Below are 23873 nucleotides of genomic sequence, written 5' to 3' on the forward strand. Positions count from 1 at the left end.
AAAAAATCTGAACATTTTCACCTAACAGTCCTATAATTCCAGCATGTAGAAGACTGAGATAACTATAGATCAGACTGAACTACAAAGTAGTTCAAGAACAGTTTGAGGTAGATACATAGCATACTTAGGAAAACAAGACTTCTCAACCCATTTAAAATGCTGGACTACCAAAATACATTTTCTAAACTCCAAAAGTATAAGAGCATCCGTTTTTTTTTTTTTTGGGGGGGGGGGTCCAGTCATGGGGCCTGAACTCTGGGCCTGGGTGCTGTTCCTCAGGGCTTTAGCTCAAGGCGAGTGCTCTACCACTTGAGCCACAGCACCACTTCTGGCTTTTTTTTTCTGCTTATGTGGTGCTGAGGAATGGAACCCAGGGCCTCAAGCATGCAAGACAAGTGCTCTACCACTGAGCCACCTTCCTAGCCCAAGAGCATCAGTTTTTAAATACACTCCCTGTATCTCCACCAACCAGATAGAAAAATGGAAATGTAGAGGGCATATGCACTTATGCAACATACATATTTAAAGAATACATACGTTGTGCATTGGAGGCTTGTTTAACACCTATAACCAAGCTACTAAAGGGCTGAGATCTTAAGATAGCAGTTTGAAATCAGCCCATGCAGGAAAGGCCACACTACTCTTACCTAGAATTAACCACAAAAAAAACAGAAAAAGTGGAGCTGTGGCTCTAGTGGTAGAGAGCTAGCCTTGAGTCAAAAAACAAACAAACCAACCAACAAGCAAAAAACCTCAGAGACAGACCCCATGAGATGAGTTCAAGCCCCATGACTGGCACAAAATACACATATCCTATACGGAGAGAGAGCACAAAATGTATAGAGTACATATAAAATATATATACCATATTCAGGAAAGACAAAAAGTTTCCTAAATTTCAGAACAGTAAAAGAACAAGATGAAATAGTACTAACAGTAATTGTGCCTACTGTTATGAAAATTAAGACTACATACTGTTTCAATTCTTCAATTGTAAAATTAGTAAGATCTGGAACATCTTGATCTTCATTTTGATCTTCCTCCTCTTCAGCGGGAGGCTGAGCAGCAACTTCATTTACCTCTACAATTAAAAACAAAGAGACAAAATTTTCCGATATTGTCTTCCAAGTATTACACTACTATTCAGCGCTTCTGATCTGAAATTTACTGATTACAGAACTCTTTAAACAGTACCTTAACATTATTTTCTCAATATACAAATTATTTTCATAAAAGGACCACACAGAATAATCACTACATAATTACTAAACAACATTTGCAGCAATGCTAATTAACTGATACAAATGTCTATGGAACTCAAAAATTTCACTATAAACCATGTGTTTTATTTTTCAAAAAACAGTTGATATTGTCCAAATGTACACATTACCTGAAATGGTAACCCCTCTGTACAACACCTTAATAATAACAATAAAATTCTATTTTATAATGAAAGAGAAAATTTAGGCCAGGCACTGGTGACCTACTTGTGAGACTAAGGATCTAGGTTCAAAGCTAGTCCAAACAGAAATGACCACAACATTATTTCTAATTACCAACAAAAAAGCTGGATGAGAGGCCTGGCTCCAAATGGTAAAGTACCTGTTGTGAGCAAGCAAATGTGCCAGGCTCTGAGTTCAAGCCCAATATAGGCACAAAAAAAAGAAGAAAAGAAAATTATACCTAAAAATTTAGTTACAATAAGAACTTGTATCCTAACTTATATAATGCATCTCTAACTTTATAAAACTTGATATACATGAAGGATAAAGCCATACTTACGTGTTGTAGCTGAATCAGGCTGGGACAATTTGAGAATTCCTGTTTTTAGCAGTTTTGAAAACAATTCATTTACATCCACCTGACTGAGATGATTATCAGGATATGCTTTAGGAAGAGCTCCTTAAAAAAAAGAATAACATTGTTGAAAGAACTTAGGTTATACAAAGCATTTTCAAAATTCAACAATAAATTTGATAAAATCTTATTAATGATGTGTTTATTTCTAAGGCTTAGTTTTCATTTACACTGACAGATCACCATTTGAAAAAACACAGGAAGAAATACTTTAGCTGTTTATTATCTAAACAGAAAAAATGCCAGCATTGTCCCCTTTTGTCGAATAATCCCATGACACACAAAAGGAGAATACAGAGGACAAAAAGCCTCATCCTCCCTTTTATGTAATGTAGCACACCACACTTAGGTGGAACTTTCCACCTTGTAATTCTTTAGTCTTCATATTCTAACTAACTTAGAAAAAGTAGTTTAGTCCGGATAAAGCAGTATAATTTCTTAGCACAGATTTGTAGGAGGAAAAGAAGCTAGAAAAGACCAAACCCAAGTAGAAATATTGACCCACAGCTCCTGACATGAAATTTAATGGAACTGATGGCAAGAGCCATGCCATTTAATAGTACACCTATACCTACAACCTGTGTTAAGTACAAGTGCCCTTGCAAAGGAGCTCAAACTTTTGCTAATGTGTCAGATTGACTGAAGATTCAATTATCTGAATAAAAGTGACAACAATCTCTTCTGTTAACTCAATCTAATACTGTATTTTGCAAAGGAGTATTCTTTCTAATAATTGTGTCAATTGTAAAAGCAAGCTGGATTGGCAACTCAGTGGTTAAAAGAGCTTGCCAAGGATGCGCAAGGCCCTGGATTAAGATCCTACTGCCACAAAATAAATAAAAATATTTTTAATCACTATTATACAGGTACTATACCTTAGAGGAAAAGTTATGAACCACTAAATATTCCTTTTAGGATAGAAATTTAATTTGTATCCCCAATATGCATAATCCCTACCCTCAAGCATTTTTATACAGTCTTTATGCTTATCACAGATCTTATACAGTGTAGGCTAATATCTGAATTCATGAAAGAATAAATCAACCTCAATAATTAATTACAATAGTACTTTACCCATTAGCCTAATATTTACACTCCATTAGAACTCAGGTACATGAACTACCATGCCAGCTATCTCTTTGTAACTGAACCTTGTTCAAGTTGCCAAGCTGTGCCTCAATATCCCCCTGCCTGTAAAGATCTTAGTTCTACCTAAATGAGTTAATATTTTTCAGGCACTGAGATATCTGGCACTATGTACGGTATTTAAAGCAAAATATAAATCAAATAGTAAACACTAAAAAGCTCATTGAGGGATCAACCTTATTAAATTCTTCCTAGTACAATGCTCAAATGAACTTTTTTTTTTTTGTCGGTCATGGGGCTTGGGCACTGTCCCTGTGCTCTTCAGCTCAAGGTGAGCGTTCTACCGCTTTAGCCAAAGCGCCACTTCCGGTTTTCTAGTGGTTTATTGGAGATAAGAGTCTCATGGACTTTCCTGCCCGGGTTGGCTTTGAACCACGATCCTCAGATCTCAGCCTCCTGAGTAGCTAGGATTACAGGCGTGAGCCACAGGTGCCTGGCTAACTTTTTTTGAATGACTAAATGAGCAAAAGTATAACCACAGGAGAATGGTATTTTCACTTTCAAAGTAGAGAAGGAAACCTAAGAGAAGCTGAAGGCAGCCCAATGAATATTGTTCATACCTCTTGTATGAGTAAGTAGAACTTGAAGACAAACCTAACATCTCATCCAATACTCCCAACCCAAGGGAATAAAATGATTTCCTGTGATATGTATAACCCAACATTGTGAAAGCCAGAAGAAAATCTGGGGACACTCCTGCCACCAACCCCAATACAACCAACAGTACTTAACAAGAAAAACTGGTTTCTAAAGGAAAATATGTTAACATAGCACTCAGAAGTTACAAAGTACTTCTATGCACTATCTCATTTGATTCAGGCAAATACTGACACTACAATCTCCTCATTCCATAGAAGGAAACTGAACAGCAAGGAAAATACACCTTATCCAAGTATAAAATGGTAGAAGTTCTAATCTTGACCTCTCCTAACTTCAGATCTCAAATCCTTTCTGTAGGGCTGAGAAGGTGGCTCAGTGGTAGAGCACTTGCCTTGCATGCCTGAGGCCCTGGGTTCGATTCCACAGCACCACATAAACCTGGGCGCTGTCCCTCAGCTCTTCAGCTCAAGGCTAGCGCTCTACCACTTGAGCCACAGCGCCACTTTTTTCTTTTTGCTTATGTGGTGCTGAGGAATCGAACCCAGGGCCTCATGCGTACAAGGCCAAGCACTCTACCACTGAGCCACCTTCCCAGCCCCTCTGTACCTTTTATTTGCAGTAACTACAACAACAACAAAATCACAAAGTAGTTTGTCTATTAGAAAGTAGTAGTTAAGAGATGGGTGACAATGTTGTCAAGACACTTTGTACTCATATACAAACTTCTTTGTACAACTACTTAAAAAATAACAAAAAAATTAAATTTAAATTAGTAGCAAAATTATTTCATATTAATTAAATGAATTTCAAGCTGATACAATTTAAGAACCATTTAAGAATCAAAGCATAAAAGAGAGCTAAAAACTTACTGAATTATCTCAGAAATTTTGGGAAATTCCCAAATTAGTAATGTGAGTAACGTAACGCTATCTCAAAAACCATGTTCCTCAAAGAGCTTTTATTAGTAGTAGTTGGACTTGAACAAGACCTGGGCACTGTATCACAATGTAAAAACCAAAAGCATAAAAGAAAGCTAAAACCTTGGCCGGGCGCCGGTGGCTCACACCTGTAATCCTAGCTACTCAGGAGGCTGAGATCTGAGGATCGTGGTTCAAAACCAGCCCCAGCAGGCAAGTCCATGAGACTCTTATCTCCAATAAACTACTAGAAAACCAGAAGTGGTGCCATGGCTCAAGTGGTAGAGTACTCACCTTGAACTGAAGAGCACAGGGACAGCGCCCAAGCCCAGAGTTCAAGCCCCATGACCGACCAAAAAAAAAAAAAAAAGAAAGCTAAAGACTTACTGAATTACTTCAGCAATTTGGGAAAATTTCCTAAATTAGTAATGTGAGTAAAAAAAAGCCACACGACCGACAAAAAAAAAAAATAATAATAAAAAAGTAATGTGAGTAACTTAACACTGTCCTAAAAATCATGTTCCACAAAGAGCTTTTGTTTATAAGTAGTTGAACTCAAGACCTAGGCATTGTATCTCTTAGCTTTTTTGCTCAAGGCTGCTGCTCTACCACTGAGCCACAGCTCCACTTCTGACTTTCGGTAGTTAATTGGAGATCATAGACTTTTCGGCTCAAGCTGGTTTCAAACTGCAATCCTCAGATCTCAGCTTCCTGAGTAATTAGTATTACAGGTATGATCTACCCTTGTCTAGGTGAGTAAGGTTTTTTTAATTACTTAGAAACTAAAGCAACTTGTTTGATTTTGCGGTTGTGTTACAAATCACTGTAATTTATAGGCTTCCGATTTACCACATAGTAAAACTAAAATTCGTTTTTAAATCTTATTATTCGTTATGACTTATTCTACAGTAACTAAAATCAGGGGACTTGGCTAAGAAATCACATTTCTTCCACTTGTGTGCTCATAAAAAACTTAAGAATGAATTGTTTATAAGGTAGTAGCCCCAGTATTCACTTAATACTTACTGGATCATAACACTAACTAACACACACACACACACACACACACACTCACACTCAAAATATCAAATAAAGTTGTTGCAGTTTGTCATTTATGTCATCCTATATTAACAAATTTTTACCGCCTGTAGCATCTCCTTCCAGCTTGTGCTCAGTAGAATTCCTTCTCTTTTTTACAATGCCCCAGTCTAGTCATTATTAGCTATAAACCTAGTCATCATGAATATACATCAACAACATAAACTCTAAGGAACCAAAACATTTCAGCCAGATTACATTTCTATAAATTGAAGATGGTATCTCAAAATTTTGTTTAAGAGTGACATAGCTATTGAACAAACCAGCAATTATTTGTCTTTTGGAAAAAAAAAAAGTTCAAAGAGTACATACCTGAAGGATTCTGTACAAATGCTCCTGGATTTTGTGGATGAACTGGTAAAAACTGTTGTCCTTGGCCAAATGCTACTGGCTGAGCTACACCAGTCAGAACCTTTAAGATAAACCTTGATTTTAAGAATGTCTTTTCTATTAGTAAAATTTTCACATTATAATCACATTGAAACATTAATAGATGTAATAAGGCCTACTGTTAATTTCTAGATCTTCTACAAACAGGAATAATATCTTCTATTATCATTATAAGGAACTGAAAATGAGTTCAAAATTCCTTGAAAAATTTAAGGTACCATGGAAATATAACACAACTAACAATGAAGTGTATGGCTTTATATAAGTCACTTTACCTTGGGGTACATTTTTCTGTATTTTACAAATATAAGAACTGGTATCTAGTGGTGAAACCTATACATAATCATAGGAGCTAGTGACATAGTAATACACACTAATAATCCTAGCACTAGAAGAGGTCTGAGTCCAGAGAATAAAGGATACAATCCAGCCAGGTTACACAGCAAGACTGTTTCAAAAAAAAAACATAAAAGAAAATCTGCTTCTATTAGCAATTTGTCATCTAACTCAATGGCTCATTCTTCCTGTCCATCATTTTTTGATAAGTTATAATCAGAACAAAGTAGACTGCAAAAGATATCAAGAAGAATGTTTTCAAAAAAGAAAAGAAACAGGGCTGGGAGTATGGCCTGGTCACAGATCACTTGACTAACATGCACAAGGCCCTCAACTTCCATCCCCAGCACTAAAATAAATAACCATTATAAAGTAGGTAGTATACTGGCCTATAAATACCGTATTTGTAGTTTAGAAGGCAGGACTGCTACACAAGTGTTATATAAGTGTCCATTTATGAGCTCTGTTTGGTGTCAATATGAATTTTTGGTGATATTTACTATACATCTAATAAAAAATTTGCCAATTATATATACTGTAGGAATAACACTAAGCCCCATTACAGGGCATATGTCAGTAACAGCATCTTAACTTTAAAATAATTTACTTTAAATCTAAGACAAATATTTTCTTCCTCAACTTATTGGACATAAACAGAATACTTTCAAAAATGTTCATAATACGCTTTCCAAAATTTTCTTATTTTCTATTTTCTTCTATATAAAGTCGCTACTATAATTTGTCTTCGTAAATGGTCAATAGTTAGAGATAATAAATTTAATGCAGAAGATTTTCAGCAAATAAACCAAAGCAGTCATTCGAATATCAACTGGACGAATCACAAATTGTAAAAACATCTCTTTAAAATTAGTTCAAATGCTGGGCACTGGTGGCTCACACCTATAATCCTAGCTGCTGAGGAGGCTGAGATCTGAGGGTCAATGTTTAAAATCAGCCCTGGCAGGAAAAGTCCATGAGAGTCTTATCTCCAGTTAACCACCAGAAAACTGGAAATAGAGCTATGGTTCAAAGTGGCTGAGTGCTAGTCTTGAGCAAAAAAGCTCAGGAACGGTGCCCAGTCCCTACCAGAGTTCAAACCCCATGACTGAGAAAAAAAAAAAAAATTCAATATATATTTTACAAAGTACTGAATATCAAAAAGCTGGGCATGTTGGCACATGCTTAAAATCCTAGCACTTGGGATACTGAAGCAGGAAGATCATGTGCTTCAGACCAGCTTGATCTACACAGCAATATCCAAGCCAGCCTGGAGTACACAGTGAGACCCTGACTCATAAAAAAACTAAAATAACAAAAACCAGCAAACCAACAGTTGATTATTCAAGTATCTATAGAGTATATCTGGAAGACAGCAAATATGCTGTGCTGAAATTAAATCAAGCAACCATACTTGATAGAGTGGTAGAAAGTTGGTGAAAATATAGAAAGAATTGAAGACTAGTAAAAGCATGGATGATTTCAAGGATAAGGATGTTCTTGATCTAAGAATCTGGGCACCAGTGCTTTATGCCTTATAACCTGAGCTCTGCAGGAGGCTGAGATCTGAGGATCACAGTGCAAAGCCAGCCCAGGCAGGAAAGTCATGAATCTCTGATCTCTCCAATTAACCAGCAAAAAGTTAGAAGTGGAACTGTGGTTCAAGTAACACAGTGACAGCCTTGAGTGAAAAAGCCAAAGGCCAAGCCCAGACCCTGAGTTCAAGCCCCAGAACCAGAACCAAAAAAAAAAGAAAAGGAAGTCTAAGAAATCATCTCCAGTGGTTATTTTCAACCATATCAAGCCTCAACAGTTATCCAATGAAGGAAAGGTCTAAAACTTCAGTACTTAAAACTTTAAAAAAGCAAACCCCTCCCCCCAAAAAAGTATATCTGTAACCAACAGTAATGAGAGGAATAAAAAGAGGTGGAAAGAAGAGAAACTGAGATATTTCCCTGACTCTTGGAAGAGTTAAAATTACTTTGGGATTTAAGCTGCTAGTATCATCCCCAAAGGACTGTTACACCAATTTCCTAGCACATGAGGTTCTGAATGAAGTACATGAAGAATCTCTTTCCTTTGAGAAGGGAGGCACAGAAATGTAAGAACCAAGAGTGAACAAATGCAACGACAAATATGACTAGACACTACATTGAAAATGAACTATACAACCTGTGAGTGGGGATGCGGGGGGGAGGGGGGGGGACTGGGAGAATGCAAAGGAAGGAGTGACACTGTCCAAAAAGAAATGTTATTTATATTACTCATTACCTGACTTATGTACCTGTAACTCCTGTATATCATCTTTATAATAAACTTTCCTTATACAATAAATTATGACTCAAAACATTCAAAATAGCTAACTTATCTACACCTCACATAATTTCAGAGAAATGGTAAGACTTACCTGTTGAGGTCCTTGAATATTTCCTACTGATATTGGAGCAGGTAAATTACCAAAGTTTCCAAACTGAGAACTCTGAAGATTCTTTTCATCAAAATAGTGTCCAGAAGCTCTGTTAAGGGGATTTGAGAAACTCTGGTTTCCAGGGCCATGTGGTCCATTAAAGTTTGGTCCTTGGGGTGAGTCAAATATTTGTTCATGTCTCTGGAACTGTAGTCCTTGGGATGGAGCATTAAAAGAACTGCCAGGTGGATCATTATATGGGCCAGTCTGATTGAAAGATTCAAGCCTTTGTGAAGGATGATTGTCAAATCGTGTGCCTTGTAGACCAAGAGGAATATCAAACCTTGATGCCTGCTGGTGTTGTGGACCATCAAATCTTTGAGGTACACCATCAAATCTTGGTTGAACCTGCTGTCCAGGTGGTCCATCAAACCTCTGTGGGCCTGGCTGACCAGGAGTTCTTTCAAATCTAGGACCTGGCTGACCATGCAATCCATCAAATCTTGGCAAAAGTGATGGTTGACCTGGCTGCCCATCAAACCTTAAAGCATGACAACCTTCAAATCTTGGACCACCTTGACCCAGAGGCCCTTCAATTCTCAGGCCACCTCCTGGTACAGGACCCTCAAACCTCATGCCACCTCCTTGTTGAACTAAAGGCCCTTCAAATCTGATCCCAACCCCTGGTTGACCATGTGGACCCTCAAACCTAAGGTTCCCACCAAGCTGATTATGTTGTCCTTCAAATCTCAGGCCAGCTACAGACTGGCCATGGGGGCCCTCAAACCTCATTCCAACTCCTTGCTGTAACAAAGGACCCTCAAATCTGATCCCACTTCCTGGCTGACCATGAGGTCCATCAAACCTCATCGAAGCCCCTGATGGGCCATGACCCCCTTCAAATCTAAGTCCACCTACAGGCTGACCTCGTGGATTATCAAATCTAAGACCACCCACGGGCTGACCATGAGGTCCCTCAAACCTGAGACCACCCACAGGTTGACCACGATGACCTTCAAACCTGAGACCACCCACAGGCTGACCCCCTGGTCCTTCAAATCGCAAACCACCTGCAGATCCCTCAAACCTCAGACCAGGGGATCCTTCAAACCGAAAACCACCTCCTCCTGCTTGACCAATTGGCCCCTCAAATCGCAGAGGTGTCCCTACTGGTCCTGGAGGCCCCTCAAATCTCAAAGGACACCCACCTCCTATCTGACCTTGTGGTCCTTCAAATCTCAAAGGGCCTCCTCCCCCCATTTGTCCTGGTGACCCATCAAACCGAAGAGAACCTGGTGTAGGAGGTCCATCAACTCTAGGGCTTAATTTATTAGGTCCTTCAAAAATCATCTTGGTTGGGCCATCTCTTGTTACTGATGGCCTACTAGGTCCATCAAATAATGGTCTGTCTTCAGCTAAAGCTGTAAGTCGCTGATTTGTATCAAGGCCAGCAAATCTTGATGCTGGGCTGTCTACAAATGGTTTATCTGAATCTTCATATCTAGGTCGTTTAAGTGGAAAACGATCATTGAATGGCGATCTCTGCTCTTCTCGAACACCTTTTAAAAAGAAAAAAATATTTTCAATAAATTTGAGTTTATATCAAATTACCTTAAGTCTTTCTATGTGCATATACATATTTATATAAACTATCTCACTATATTAGAGGGTCGGCAAGAGAGACTATTAAACAGTAGATGATAATAGGATGCCCTCTAGATTCAGACACACCTGGGGTTAAAAAAAAATTCCCCCATTCTGTCAAGATACTTGTATCTGACTTTGAGAGCAAGTTACTTAACCTCTCCAGTTCTGATTCCTATCTTTAAAGCAGGGATATTTCATTAGGTTATTGTGAGGATTAAATCAAATCACATATAAAAAGGACCTAGTCCCTAACAGGCCTTGTAAAAAGCTCTCTTCACTTTCCACATGGGAAAAAATACAAAACAAAGAAACAAGCAAATAAAAAGAAGGTAGTCTGAACAATAAAATCCATCCCCACTTAGCTTCTTCATTTTCCCTTCACTGCTGTGATTCAATAGGCATAATCTGATTTAACTTTTTCTACCTTTAGCAGAGACTTGCTCGTCATGTCTTCTCCGGCCCTCATGGGGTGAAAGATTCTCAGCATAAGAACGACTCCCAGATATAGGAGAAAGACGTCTTGCTCTTTCACTAAATTGTTCTTTTCTGTCAAACTGTGCTCCACTATTCCTATTTGCATGTTTACTTTTGGATGGCTCACATTCTATTCCAGACAACAAGGCATCAGTCAAAGGGTAGTCAAAAATATCAGGATCTAAAAGATCAAGTCTTGGAAATGAATGCTGAACCTGTGTCCTTTTCAGTTTTGCTTTATGTTCATAGTAGGTTAATTCAGCATCAGATAAGAGAGGTTTCTTTTTTAATCCACCTTTATTTTCTTCTGTAGGACTATCCCGTACACTGCATCTATGTTTACCTTCTTGATACTGAAATAGTTGTCGAATTTGATGCACAACAACAAGGAACTCATCCTGTGTAATTTCACCAGATGCTAAACGTTCACTCGTCTGCAGAGGGGGATAAAAAGAAATTATGCATTTTAAATATTAAAAATATACTTACAAAAAAATTAGGCAAAAGAGAATGAATGACATGAAATTAATCATAATAATTACCTTTTGAATTAACTCTCTCTTGCTTGCAAGAGTTAACTCCTTAGGAATCTGAAGATTGGCATCTACACTTAATCGATGCTGCTGCTTTGGAGCTCGAGGTGACAAAATTCCTTTAGTGCTTGACCAGCTCTCCCTATGCCTTAAATGAGGAGATTTGTTATGTTCATCACCTTGCTGTAAGCTGAAACCATAAAAGCTGTATGTTACTTCAAGTGTTTCTTTGTTGTTTTTTTTTAATACTAAGAACTTTCATTTAAGGTTCCTTTTCAAAGGACCTAGTTACAATACATAACAGCAAGTTCCAAAAGCAATATGGACTACATGAAAAAAACAAGAAAAAAAAGAATTCGGGGGGGGGGGGGGGGAAGGGGGGAGAAGGGGAGTGGAAAGGGATGGTAAGGGGAAACAGAGGAAGAGACAACAATGCTTGATAAGAAATGCACTCGTTACATTTTGCCCATGTAATTATAACCGTCTGTACAGTATTTTCACAATAAAAAAAAAAAAAAGAATTCTGATTCCACCAGGTGCCGGTGGCTCACACACCTAGAATCATAGCTACTAAGGAAGCTGAGATCTGAGGATCACAGTCTAAAGCCAGCCAAGGTAGGAAAAGTCCATGACACTATTTAATCTAATCAACCACCAAAAAGCTGGAAGTGGAACTGTGGTTCAAGTGGTAGAGAGCTAGTCTTGAGTACAAAAGCTCAGGAACAGCACCTAGGCCCTGAGTTTTAAGACCCAGGACCAGCACACTCACATACACTCTGTCTCTCAGAAATACACACACATACATACATACACAAAAGAATTCTGATTTCCTGGATTCATTTTCCTTAAGATGACACCTTCCTAAACTTCAGTTTCTTTCTTCATAATAGGAATGACAGTAATCTTTAACCTTCAGAGATTTATGAATTAAATGGTACCAGGTGCCAGTGATTCACGCCTGTAATCCTAGCTAGTCAGAAAGCTGAGATCTGAGGACTGGGGTTCAAAGCCAGGCAGGAAAAGCCAGTTATTTCCCAAATAACCACAAAAAACTGGAAGAAGAGCTGTGGCTCAGGTGGTAGAACACTAGCCTTGAGCAACATAGCTCAGGGACAGCATTCAGACCCTGAGTTCAAGCCCCATGACCAGCACAAAAATTAGAAAAAGAATTAAATGGAAAGATAAAATACTGTGACATTCAACATTTTCTAACTTTTAACTCTACCTTTCAATACTACATAATTATAATAAATATTAAAATCATACCTTTTATTTTCTTCCCAACCAGATTTCCACCTCTTAGCAGACTTGGAACTTGGCCAATTTTCTAAATTTTCCTTTGGTTCATTGCCTGACTTCATAGAATGTTGATTTGCAGTTTCCTGTGGTCTTTCTTCTTCAGTCTTTTTCATTCTCCTTGGATCTCGAATATCCTGTTTAGTGCTTCTCTTAGCATTTCTTTCTTCCCTGGATGGTGGCGTAAACTCTTCCATATGTGACTGCTTAGCTCCTGATTGGCGAATCTTTCCAGCTTTGGGTGTCGAACTTGGAGACATACTTCTCTGCCTTCGTTTGGGCGACCTCCTATCTCTTCTTTTGGGGGAATGTATAATTGGTGATCGAGACTTGGGTGATCGAGATCTTGATCGTTTTCTTGTACTTGATCTCCCTGGTTTTGTCCCCTGTTTTTCCAATTCTTCTATGACTGTGTCCTGTTTTTGTACAATGCCATTTATAATTTTACTTCTACTTCCAATTAGTCTATGTTCAGATGATTTCATGTGCTCATCTTTATCTTTTTTTTCTGCTGTTTTTCTCTTTTCTTTAACATCATCATCTTTGCTATCAGTCTTATCCTGAAGATGTTTTTTTAATCTTGGATCTCTCTTGTTCACATCAGATAACCTTGCACTTTCAGATTCTTGATTTTTCAAGTCTTTTGTGTGAGATACTTTGTTTTTCAAAGGTGATGGTGATTTTGATTTTGATTTTGATTTTGAATCTAATTGGTCAAGTTCTTTCTTAGTTATTTTTTCACCTGATTTACTTTTTTCTTGCTTGGATGAATTAAGTTTTTCAGAGGATACAGTTTTACTTGTCTTAGTATCAGATTGGTTCAACGTATTTATTAGAAAGTCTTTCCTGTGACTCTGATCTTTACCATGAGAAGAATGTTGGCTCATCCTGTTAAGTCGAGGATCCCTGTTAGTTCCTTTCAAATCCTGAATTTGTAAGGATGGACCTGGACGGCTTTTCTCAGGTTGAACAGGAACCTGATGGGGAGGAGCTTTAACTGCCATAGGGGGAATTTGAGAAACATGTAATTTAGATGGTGTTGATCCAGGACCCAAGTTAGCTGTCTCCTGCTGAACACTAAGAGAAACTGCCTGAAATACAAAATATATGTTCATATTAATACTATAAATTATATAGTTATTATTTCAATTCCTTGACATTATATAAAGAAAAGTGTTTTCAATAATACTTCCTCAATACTGTATTTATCTTATATACATTTCTAATGTACAAGTATGATGAAAAGAAAATCCAGGGCTGGGAAGGTAGCTCAGTGGTAGAGCGCTTGCCTTGCATGCATGAGGCCCTGGGTTCGATTCCTCAGCACCACATAAGCAAAAAAAAAAAAAAAAAAAAGCCAGAAGTGGCACTGTGGCTCAAGTGGTAGAGCGCTAGCCTTGAGCTGAAGAGCTGAGGGACAGCACCCAGGCCCAGAGTTCAGGCCCCACGACCAGACACCCCCCCCCCCCAAAAAAAGAAAAGAAAATCCATGTACCTAACTGGTCTGTTACTTCCATTATAGAATGGGGAAAGTCTGCTTCTTCCTTTTTTTTTTTTTTTTTTTGGGGGGGGGGGAGAGGTCCGGTCGTGGGGCCTGAACTCTGGGCCTGGGCGCTGTCCCTCAGCTCTTCAGCTAGCACTCTACCACCTGAGGCACAGTGCCACTTCCGGCCTTTTTCTTTTTGCTTATGTGTTTCTGAGGAATTGAACCCAGGGCCTCGTGCATGCAAGGCAAGTGCTCTACCACTGAGCCACCTTCCCAGCCCCAGTCTGCTTCTTCCTTTCAATTTTCTACACCAAGATTATACCTAAGAAACTGCTCAACACTATACTCCAGTTGCACTGCACAAGAGCCAGTTATTCCAGTTAAATTCAATGTTATGAGATTTCATTTTCTCCAGTGTCATTACTTATGAACTCAAAAAATTCTTTCTGAAGCTGAGCACCAGTAGCTCACACCTGTACTCCTAGCTACTTAGGAGGCAGAGATCTGAAGATCATAGTTTGCAACCAACCCATACAGGAAAATCCATGAAGTAGAATTGTGGCTCAAGTGGTAGAGTGGTAGAGTGCTTGAGCAAAAAAAAAAAACAAAACTCTGGGACAGTGACCAGACCCTGAGTTCAAGCCCTAATAAGGGGATGGGGAAATCTAATAATATCAATGATAAAGAAAGAACTTATTACAAAGTCATCCATGCATAAAAACACACAGTTTTCTGAATGTTTAATGTTTAACTAACTTTATAGAATTCTAGGAACTTTGTTCTTAAAGCTTATAAAACATTAACTATTATGCAACAACATTCCCAACACACCTACCATCTTAGAACTGAAATATTAAGTCCACATTAATGTAATAGGTCAAACTAAGGTGTTGTGAGGCACCAGTGGATCACACCTGTAATGCTAACTATTCAAGATGCTGAGATCTGAGGGTGGTGACTCACAGCCAGCCCAGGCAGAAAAAAGGCCATGAGGTTCATCTCCAATTAGCCACCAAAAAGCTGTAAGTGGAGTTGTGACTAAAACGGTAGCTTTGACCACAAAAGCTCAGGGACCACACCCAAGCCCTGAATTTAAATCCCACTGCTGGCACAAAAACTAAAAACCAAACAACAAAAAACCAAGGTGCTACACCAGATTATACCTAAGAAACTGCTCAACACTATACTCCAGTTGCACTGCACAAGAGCCAGTTATTCCAGTTAAATTCAGTGTTATGAGATTTCATTTTCTCCAGTGTCATTACTTATGAGCTCAGAAAGTGCTACCCTGTAACATAACAGAAAACCATTTTCTGGAAAATGAAAGTTAGACGTGTGTGTGTGTGTGTGTGTGTGTGTGTGTGTGTGTGTGTGTGTGTGTGTGTGTGTGTGTGTGTGTGTGTGTGTGTGTGTGTGTGTGTGTGTGTGTGTGTGTGTGTGTGTGTAGACTAATACAGCATAATTTGCAATGGAAAAGACTATCAATAAAATGTTACAACAACTCAAACACGATTGCTTTCCTACTGTTATACCATTAAAATACTTAAAATAACCAAGTTTTCCCTACTTACCAGTTGTGCCTTAGCTTGCTCTAACTCAAGCTCCAGCTTTTTCTGCTGAAGTTCTAACAACTGTTTTTGTTTTGCCAGTAACTGCTGCCTTATTAGTTGTTCTTGGGTAAGATTCTTTTGTATATCAGGAACAATCGGAGGAGTAGAGATGCTGGGAGAACTGACCACTGTGCCAGGTGTTGAAGGCTCCTCAGGCTGTAAGAAAAAATAACTTCTTAAGAAAAATATAGCTTAAAAACAAGCTAAGAGTTAACTAAAAATAATCAAGAATTATCAGTAATTATTAATAGCCAATCATGCTTAAACACAGGTAAACTTTTCCCAAATTTAAAACCATCAATGTTATACAAGTAAACAGGGTCTATGTTATTTCCATTACTTTCCAAATTGAACTGACCTAGCACTGAGTTTTCTGTTTTTGCTTTCTGGAAAGAACATTTAGAGAAGTTAGCATCTGATCAAGTACTAGTATTTACCATTCATGTTAAAAACTTACCGATTTATTTAAAAACTTGGGATTCACATGGATGCTAGATGTGTTCACATTGGGGGGTAGAGGCTTAATAGGCCAAGCAGGATCTAATGAATTGACTCTGACATCCAGGGCATAAAGTTTCTTCAAAGGGAATATCTCATCCCATGTGGAACGTAATTTAAATAAACTTTTTCTAGTATTTTCATCCACCTAGAAGAACAGAACAATTCTATGGCTTGTTAAGTTACTATAGAATGTTTTATATATTAAATATAAAGTTAGGCAAATCTGTTCTACTTCACATACAGAACTATACTGCTCACTTGTAAACATATATCACAGTAATAATTTATAAAACGTACATGAGTACATGTATTTATTCTTTAAAAATTTAGAAAAATTAGTTATTACCTAGTACTCATGAAAAAAATACCCAGGCAAGACTATTTTTAAAAGTATAAAATGTCTCCACATTTTAGGGCTTGATATATTAATGCTAGTAGTACTCTGTTATATATAACTAGAAGATAGTTTACCTGATAGCTAAACCTATTTACTTAGTAGTAACCAAGTTAAAGACAAATCTGTCTTGCATTTATTACAAATCTGTAATGCAATTGTAAGTCCCTATGAAAAGCTGTGATATGGAAAAGCACAGAATCTTAATCACTTATGGGCTTTATATAACTTAACTATTCTCATTTGTACTGCCCTAACAATTTTTAAAAACTAGCCATCAGAGTAACCTAGCACTTGGGAACACAATTAGGTTTTTAACCTTAGGGTTTAACTATACTCTTATTTTTAGAGTATATTTACTATAAGGTCATTTTACCAACTATATTGTAAAACCCAAGTTAAATCCAGTAAAATCTAACAAGCAATTTAACCATACTGAAACTGAAACTTGATGGTTGGTTAAGCCCTTCCCCCCCCCAAAATTAGTGAGGTTAGCTTCTTTTTAGATTAAGCCTCAGGTAAACAGTACTTGGCAAACATCGACAAAGAAACTATTGCCATTTTTAGTACTTCAATAGTTTTCCAAATTTCTTCTAAATATACTGTTTTTCTCTTAAAATAAGTAAAACCTAGTATTTTTTTAAAGCTTCCAATTCTAAAAAAAAAAAATCTAACAAGTTGTCCAGTGCATCTTAAAAAATGTAAAACTACCTACAAATTATCAATGTTAGTTAGGCAACAATTCGTAATCATGTCCTAAGTACATGAAAGAAAGTTTAACTAGCAGAGTACCAAATCCATCCCTTTCAACTTAATACTGTATTACCAAAACTACGAGATACAATGTTACAATACAATCTCTAGGTATGGAAAATAGCAACCTTTTCTTTTAAGCACTAATGCAAAATTTCAAAATTAACCTAAAGCTAATAAAGTGGCCCCACCATTCACACATATCTACAACATTCACATAAAACATACTTTGAACAATGTAACAAGAAATGTTTCTCTTAAAAAGGGGGAAGGTGGTGTTTTAGGTATGAAGCACAGATTTGACATAAATCTGTGCTTTTTGCCACTAATACTAGAAATTTAAATAAACTTTAAAGTACACAAGAAGTTTTATTTTTACCCATATTGGAGATAAAACATCCTCAATAAAAATAACAATGCACAATTTCTTGAAAATGAACAATTCAAGTGAATAAAAGCACAGTATAGTAAATATATAGTATAATATAAAACTCTAGGATGTGTCTTAAGGATTTAACAAAATATTAGCAGTAGCCACTTTCCTTGAAAAGGTACTTGGTTAAAGTGTCCAAATGAAAAAACATTTTACCACCCAAGAAAACCCAACACAAGGCAAAATTTATTTAATCAGGAACACATTTCTTTAAAAAAAATTCTAAATGTATATATACCTTTTCAAAAACACAAATAAATGTTGCAACAAGATTTTTAGTAAAGGCAGTGAGATACTCTCTTCCAACATTTTTCACGATAGAATCCATAAGGTACATAACAGGAAGCTTCTCTGAGGAAGGAGCCTGAAGTAATAAAAAGAAACTGAGAAGTTTAGTATAATGAATTGCCACCAAATAATTATTTTTAAAGTGAGTTTTTAAGCCTACAATACAGACCTCTTTTTGTTGGCACTAAGTACTTTTGAATTGATCTATTAATGTTTATGAAACTTAAGTGTTCCATCAAGTTCTCATCTCTTACAATAATCTTTAGTTGGGCACACAACAGCTCAGAATTATCAGGAGGAAAACAAACCATAAGCCCTAGTACTCATCTACCACTGAAGATTTCAGGCACATGTGGCTGTTTAAAAAAAACAAAAACAAAAACAAAAACCTGTGTTTTAACTATAAAAGGGGAGGAACAATTATTTTCCCAAGTATCAGCTTTGGGACCCACTTTATCAGTGTGCCTAAGTCAATGAAGTAGAAACCCTAGTTTCTAAAGTGTGTTTGTATGTTTAAGTCTGTGAAGCTTTGTTACCTGTAAAATTAGGATCACTTCTCTATAACCCCAATGAATAAAGTAATTATAAACACACTTCACATCTGATGTCAATGGCAAGACACTTAAAATACTTGCACATGAACATGAAGGAAGGTGCAAGTTTGTCACTGATACAAGAAAAACTGGATGGAGCAGCCGCTGAATCATGTAAATCAGGTTGAACTTGACTCTGGAAACCTGGATGTCCTGAAGATTTTCTTCACAGCATGAATTCTCCGACGATTATTTTTCCTCTGGCATGCACAAACAAACCAGAGGTTCTAAATTTGTGCTGATGCTGATAAAAGTAGCCCTTTCCAATGTAATATTGCCCCAAGTTCAACTGCAATGCCTACCCACAACTGGCTTCTAGGATGCACACCAAGCTTCCAGAAAGCATCAGCAGGTTCACAGACTTCAGGAGAATTAAGACATACCACATAAACTAAGTGTTAACTCTAACTACACAGGAGCACCCATGACTTAAAAACAAAAACAAAAAAAAAAAAGGAAACAGGTTATCCCACTTACCCACCCCACGACGATGTGTATAGAAATCTAAACCCTGAACACACCCATAACTTGTAGCTAGGGCAGGCCCACAGTTCTGGCAAACACAATGCCATCAGATTTCACAAAACCAATTGCCCATACAAGTGTGTGGAAATGCTCTTGCTTCTTTCTGTAACACCCTTTACAAATGACTAAAGAAACCTTTGAAAAACCTTGTATGAAGAGTTTCTTTTAAAGTGCTATCTTAAAAAAAAAGGGGGGGGGGGAGGCTTTCCACAAGGCCACTGCATGTGGGTAAACTAGTGCCAACATGTCAAACATCGTATTGCTGAGACTTTACCATGTCTTGTTTTATACCATTTAAGCAATTGAGGATTAACAGGCTCTCTCTTAACACCATAATCTGTCCAACAGATTAATCTTTTATTGCATAGGTGAAGTACTATGTAATACTTTCAGTACTGCTACCTTATGGGATGATTCTAATTAGGTGTGAATCCTTAAATTCAGCAATGCCTGAGATGCTAAATAAGGACACAAACAACCCTGAGAAACACAAAACCAAGCCAGATTGCTAACCAAATGACAGAAGACCCTCCCACCCCTCACCCTCAACTCCAACCCAGATTAAGATAGTCCCACAAAGTCTGGCTTTACAAAAAAACAAACAAAAAAACCAGGAGGCATGTGCCTCCAATATTTCAGCTGTCTTTTGCCAGCAAACAGTCCATCTAGTTTCACCACTCTGTGTAGTGAATACACAAATACAAGTTTTATGTGGTCACTGTATCCAGCATTTAGTTTTCGGTTCTGGAAGGTCTTCTGGAGCCACTAAAAACCAGTAAAGGAAGCTGTTCTTGGAGTGATAATCTATGCTGCTAAACATTTGGTGCTGTGGAATAGTAACCCAAAATATATCGAAGTAATTCGATTTTTTTAATGTTATTTTGTTAAAAATGCAAGTGTGCTTTTTCAAAAGGCATTTAATGTCCTATTAAGCTTTTAACAAGGCAAAAACAAAGTTTACATCCAACAAATATGTGATATTCACAAAAAGGATGTCGAGTATGAGGAACACGGCCTTCTTAAATCTCATACTTTAAAAAGAACAGCTGTTTCAGTCAACAGGAAAAGGTGAATGAAAACTTGTATTTTCAAAATGAAAACAGTAATCTTGTTGAGCCCTTTAAAAAGAAAAAAAAAAAAACACTTTTTTTTCCTCTTAAGATATGATAGGACCACTTGAAACCGTGTATCTTGTGAACTGATTTACCCAAAACAGTGGATGGAACCTAAAGAAGAATGAACCCAAGTCACTTAAAGACTTTTGTTTACAACACACAACCACGTAGATAAAAATAAGTCTTGGAAACAACTTCTACACCTTACAAAGGTAAATAAAAAAGACAAATACATATTTTATATGTTTTATTCACAAATTTTATAATACCAGTCACACATTTCAAAACCATTTATTAGTCAGACCACTCAGTTTTACACTAGACAGAAACCGTCTCTAAACAATATATTGGTGGTTGTTGTTAAATAGTGGCCTTTTAAAAGGGGTTCACTCTGCTAAAAGGAGGCTCATCCTGATCATTGCAATCACTAACAACTAGAAAAAACTAAACCGCAAGTACAGCTCGAAAAATAACTTAAAACGTAGTACTGGGAATCTATTGAAACTTATAATGAAGTTTAACAGTAACTTTACTTAAATGACATATCGATCCCAAATGAATCCACAGAAGAGGAAGAACTACAGGGAAATAAATGAAAGGTGGCAGAGGGCCACTTCTGTCAAAGGGTGAAGGAAAAGCACGCCTTCACTATCAGGGAAGGGAGGAAAAAAATAAGAGAAAAGAGGAGGAGGGACTCAACTTTTTAGAGAAACTACGAAGGCTAAGTTACCCTCTGGGCCGGATCTCCACCTACAGGTTGGATAAGATCTCTTTCCCCCCACCACCACCCAAACGCCACCCTTGGCCCAGCTTCCCCTATTTGGGGGCAAATTAGACCCTCCGATGAGAGAGTCAAAGTTTGATTATAGCCGCCCCCACCCCAAAATGGGGCTGACGGGTGTGAGCAGCTGCCTGGCTGGCAGGGAATGGATTCTCCTCTCTTCCCTTTCGCATCATGTGCTTTTCAGGCGCCATGTTGGGCTCCTAACAGGCCGCTGCTCCACTCCGGGAGGGGAGGGGGGGGGGGAGCCGATTCTCTACACCCGCCCACCAGCAGCTCTCTCCCAGGTCCCCCTTCACCTCCTTCCAACCCTCAGAGCACAAATACCCCAAAAAAGGGTACTGGAGAAAAACGGGGTAACCACTCCCCACCTTCCCACGGGCTCAAAACGGTTTGAACTCTTTAACTCCCCCCTCTCGAGAAAAAAATAAATAAATAAAACTCGAACTGCCTTTTAAGTTCTCGTCTCCCCCTCCAGCCCACCCCGAAGGGTTCTGTTCAAAAGAGTGTTTGGAGTGTGGGGACGTACAATGCGGTGGCCTAAATAAGGAGTTGGTGAGCGGAAATGGGGCTCCACCCTTTATCCTCCCCACTCCCCCCCCCTCCCCCGAGGCCCACGCTCGAAGCCTGGGCCAAAGACCGAGCCTGAGTGAGGGGGGGGGGGGGTTGGAGAGGAGGAACACCGTCCCCCTCGGGATGGAAGCGAGACCTGGGATGAGGCTGACACTAAGATCAGGGGGGAGGGGGGTATTAGAAGAATAGGAGGCTGCGGGGTGTATAAAAACCTTGGCGGTTTGGGCCTCGATGAGAGAGACGATCTCCTTGGCGAAGGGCAGGTTCTCCTCGGCTAGAATGGTCAGCATATTGATGTGCGGTTTGCTATTGAAGGTCAGGTCTTCGAGCGATGACTGATAATCCCGACAGGCGTCCTCCCGGGCCCCAGCAGCCCCGGCCTCGGCCGGCGTCTGCTCTGACATTGCGCCGCGGCCCCCCTCCGAGGTCCGCCGCAGCTGAAGCTGAAGCCGCTCTCGACACCCCGCCTCCCTTCCGACTCCTCTTCCTCTCTCCCCGGGCCTCTCACGGCTCCGGCTTCACCACATGCTGACCGCGGAGGGGGGGGGTGGGGGACGACACCAGGGGAACCTCGGGGATGAAGCGCCGCCGTCTCACGGGTGATCTCTGTCCGCTTCCAGCCGCCAAAGAAGCTTCTTTCTCCACAGACACAAAATGGCGGCGGCAGTGGCGGCTCCAGCTCCGAAAATGTCTGTGTTCCCAACCGCTGCGTCGTGCGAAATGAACTAGGGGAGGGGAGATGTGCGGTAAAAGGGCGGGGCCGTTGGTGAAACCAAGCGCGATTGGCTGACCCGGCTGCGTCACAGGCCCCGCCCCCGCCCCTTCCGCAGGACGTCCTGGCACCGCCTTCTTTCCGGCCCCAACCAGGGCTTTCGCAATGCCGACAGCTCGGAGGCGCGGCGCAAAAGAGGACGCTTCTCATTGGCCGGTTCATAAGGGACTGTTCCGTCATTTGTTACCATAACAACCCAATCGGGAAAACCAATAAGGTTGGGAAAAGGCTGTCTGAGGACCAACCCAACCAGTTTTAAGAAAGCTCCACGGTCTACCTTACACCCCTCCCTCTGCAGTCTCCCAGCCACTGAGCGGCTCCGTCAATCATCCTGCCTCCCGCCTTCCCAGACAGCGGCGACCGGGGCGGAGGGGAGAGGGGCGGGGGGGGAAGTACGGGCTGGGACGGCGAGGAAGGGAAAGCCGAGGGGGGGTGGGGAAGGGGGCGGGGAACCGTATGGGAGGCTCGGGAAGAGATGTGAGGAGAGGGAAGGAGAGAGAGACGGGAGCGTCCCGGCCGGGGCGAGGAAAGGGACGCGGACCGAGGGGGCGGGGTGGTGGGGCGTGCGGGCCCTGGCTGGGAGAGGAACGGGGGCCGAGGGGCGGGGAGCGCGCCGGCCCGGGCAGAGGGGAGAGGGGCGGGGCAGCCGAGGCTCGGGGTCCCCCGCACCCGCCTCGTCCCCGTCTCAGGTGTTCCCGCGAGTCTGGGCGGCACAGCCCCCTCCAACTCCACCCCGCCGCGCCCCGGGGAACTGACACGCGGGGAGGAGGGAGGGTGGCGTCCCATTTACCGGGAACCCGGGGAAGTCACTGCGGAGGGCGGCCTCCTCCACGCCGCTTCCCGCACCGACCCACACCTTGGCCGGCTCCAGGGAGTCGAGTCCCCCGAGAAAAATCCCCTTTATTTAGAGGGGCCTGAAAGGTTTTTCCTAGGCGGCTGGAGGTCTTTGGGGAGCCCGCTCGGGTCTCTAGGAAGGGCATCTCACGGCAGCCACACCCAGCTCCCTTCCACTATTTAGGACACGAGGGAAAAGAATACAGGTGTGTATGTGTGTGTGAATATCTGAGACTCGGTTCTCGGGTTTCTAGATTGTAGGGAGACTCTGGGAATTAGGTTCTTAAAATACAGAATATTCAGTTCTGTGGCGCTGGGCACAATACAATATGTAAATTTTTCACTAGCGATGGTAACAAATATAAAGGTAAAGGAGTATTCATTACATAAATCTGTTTCACCGTGGCCCTGGTAGACCACTGGGCTCTAAGGGAGAATTAGTTGTTCGGCGAAAGAATTTCTCCTTTTGTTTGCTTTCAGCAGCTTGGTTGAGGTGTAACTAAGATGTCATCAATTA

General features: G+C 40.0%; 1 protein-coding gene across 3 annotated transcripts in view; it reads right to left on the minus strand.

The window, feature by feature from the left end:
- Positions 1-22465, minus strand: part of Pcf11 (PCF11 cleavage and polyadenylation factor subunit) — a 29753-nt gene extending 7288 nt beyond the window's left edge. The window contains exons 1-11 of one of the 3 annotated variants that reach the window (XM_042688040.1): positions 21963-22465; positions 18114-18239; positions 16252-16440; positions 15756-15950; positions 12669-13789; positions 11412-11550; positions 10820-11303; positions 8749-10307; positions 5931-6030; positions 1783-1902; positions 976-1081 (exon numbers count right to left, since the gene is read on the minus strand). In XM_042688040.1, the coding sequence (XP_042543974.1) occupies positions 976-1081; positions 1783-1902; positions 5931-6030; positions 8749-10307; positions 10820-11303; positions 11412-11550; positions 12669-13789; positions 15756-15950; positions 16252-16440; positions 18114-18239; positions 21963-22154 (4331 nt within the window). In that variant the 5' untranslated portion in view covers positions 22155-22465. Of the gene's footprint in view, positions 1-975; positions 1082-1782; positions 1903-5930; positions 6031-8748; positions 10308-10819; positions 11304-11411; positions 11593-12668; positions 13790-15755; positions 15951-16251; positions 16441-18113; positions 18240-21962 lie in introns of all 3 variants that reach the window. The other 2 variants (XM_042688041.1, XM_042688038.1) reach the window with 2 other exon arrangements.
- Positions 22466-23873: the final 1408 nt, after the last annotated feature.

The sequence above is a fragment of the Dipodomys spectabilis genome, unplaced genomic scaffold, assembly GCF_019054845.1.
Source record: "Dipodomys spectabilis isolate Male_0828 unplaced genomic scaffold, ASM1905484v1 ptg000003l, whole genome shotgun sequence".
Taxonomy (NCBI): domain Eukaryota; kingdom Metazoa; phylum Chordata; class Mammalia; order Rodentia; family Heteromyidae; genus Dipodomys; species Dipodomys spectabilis.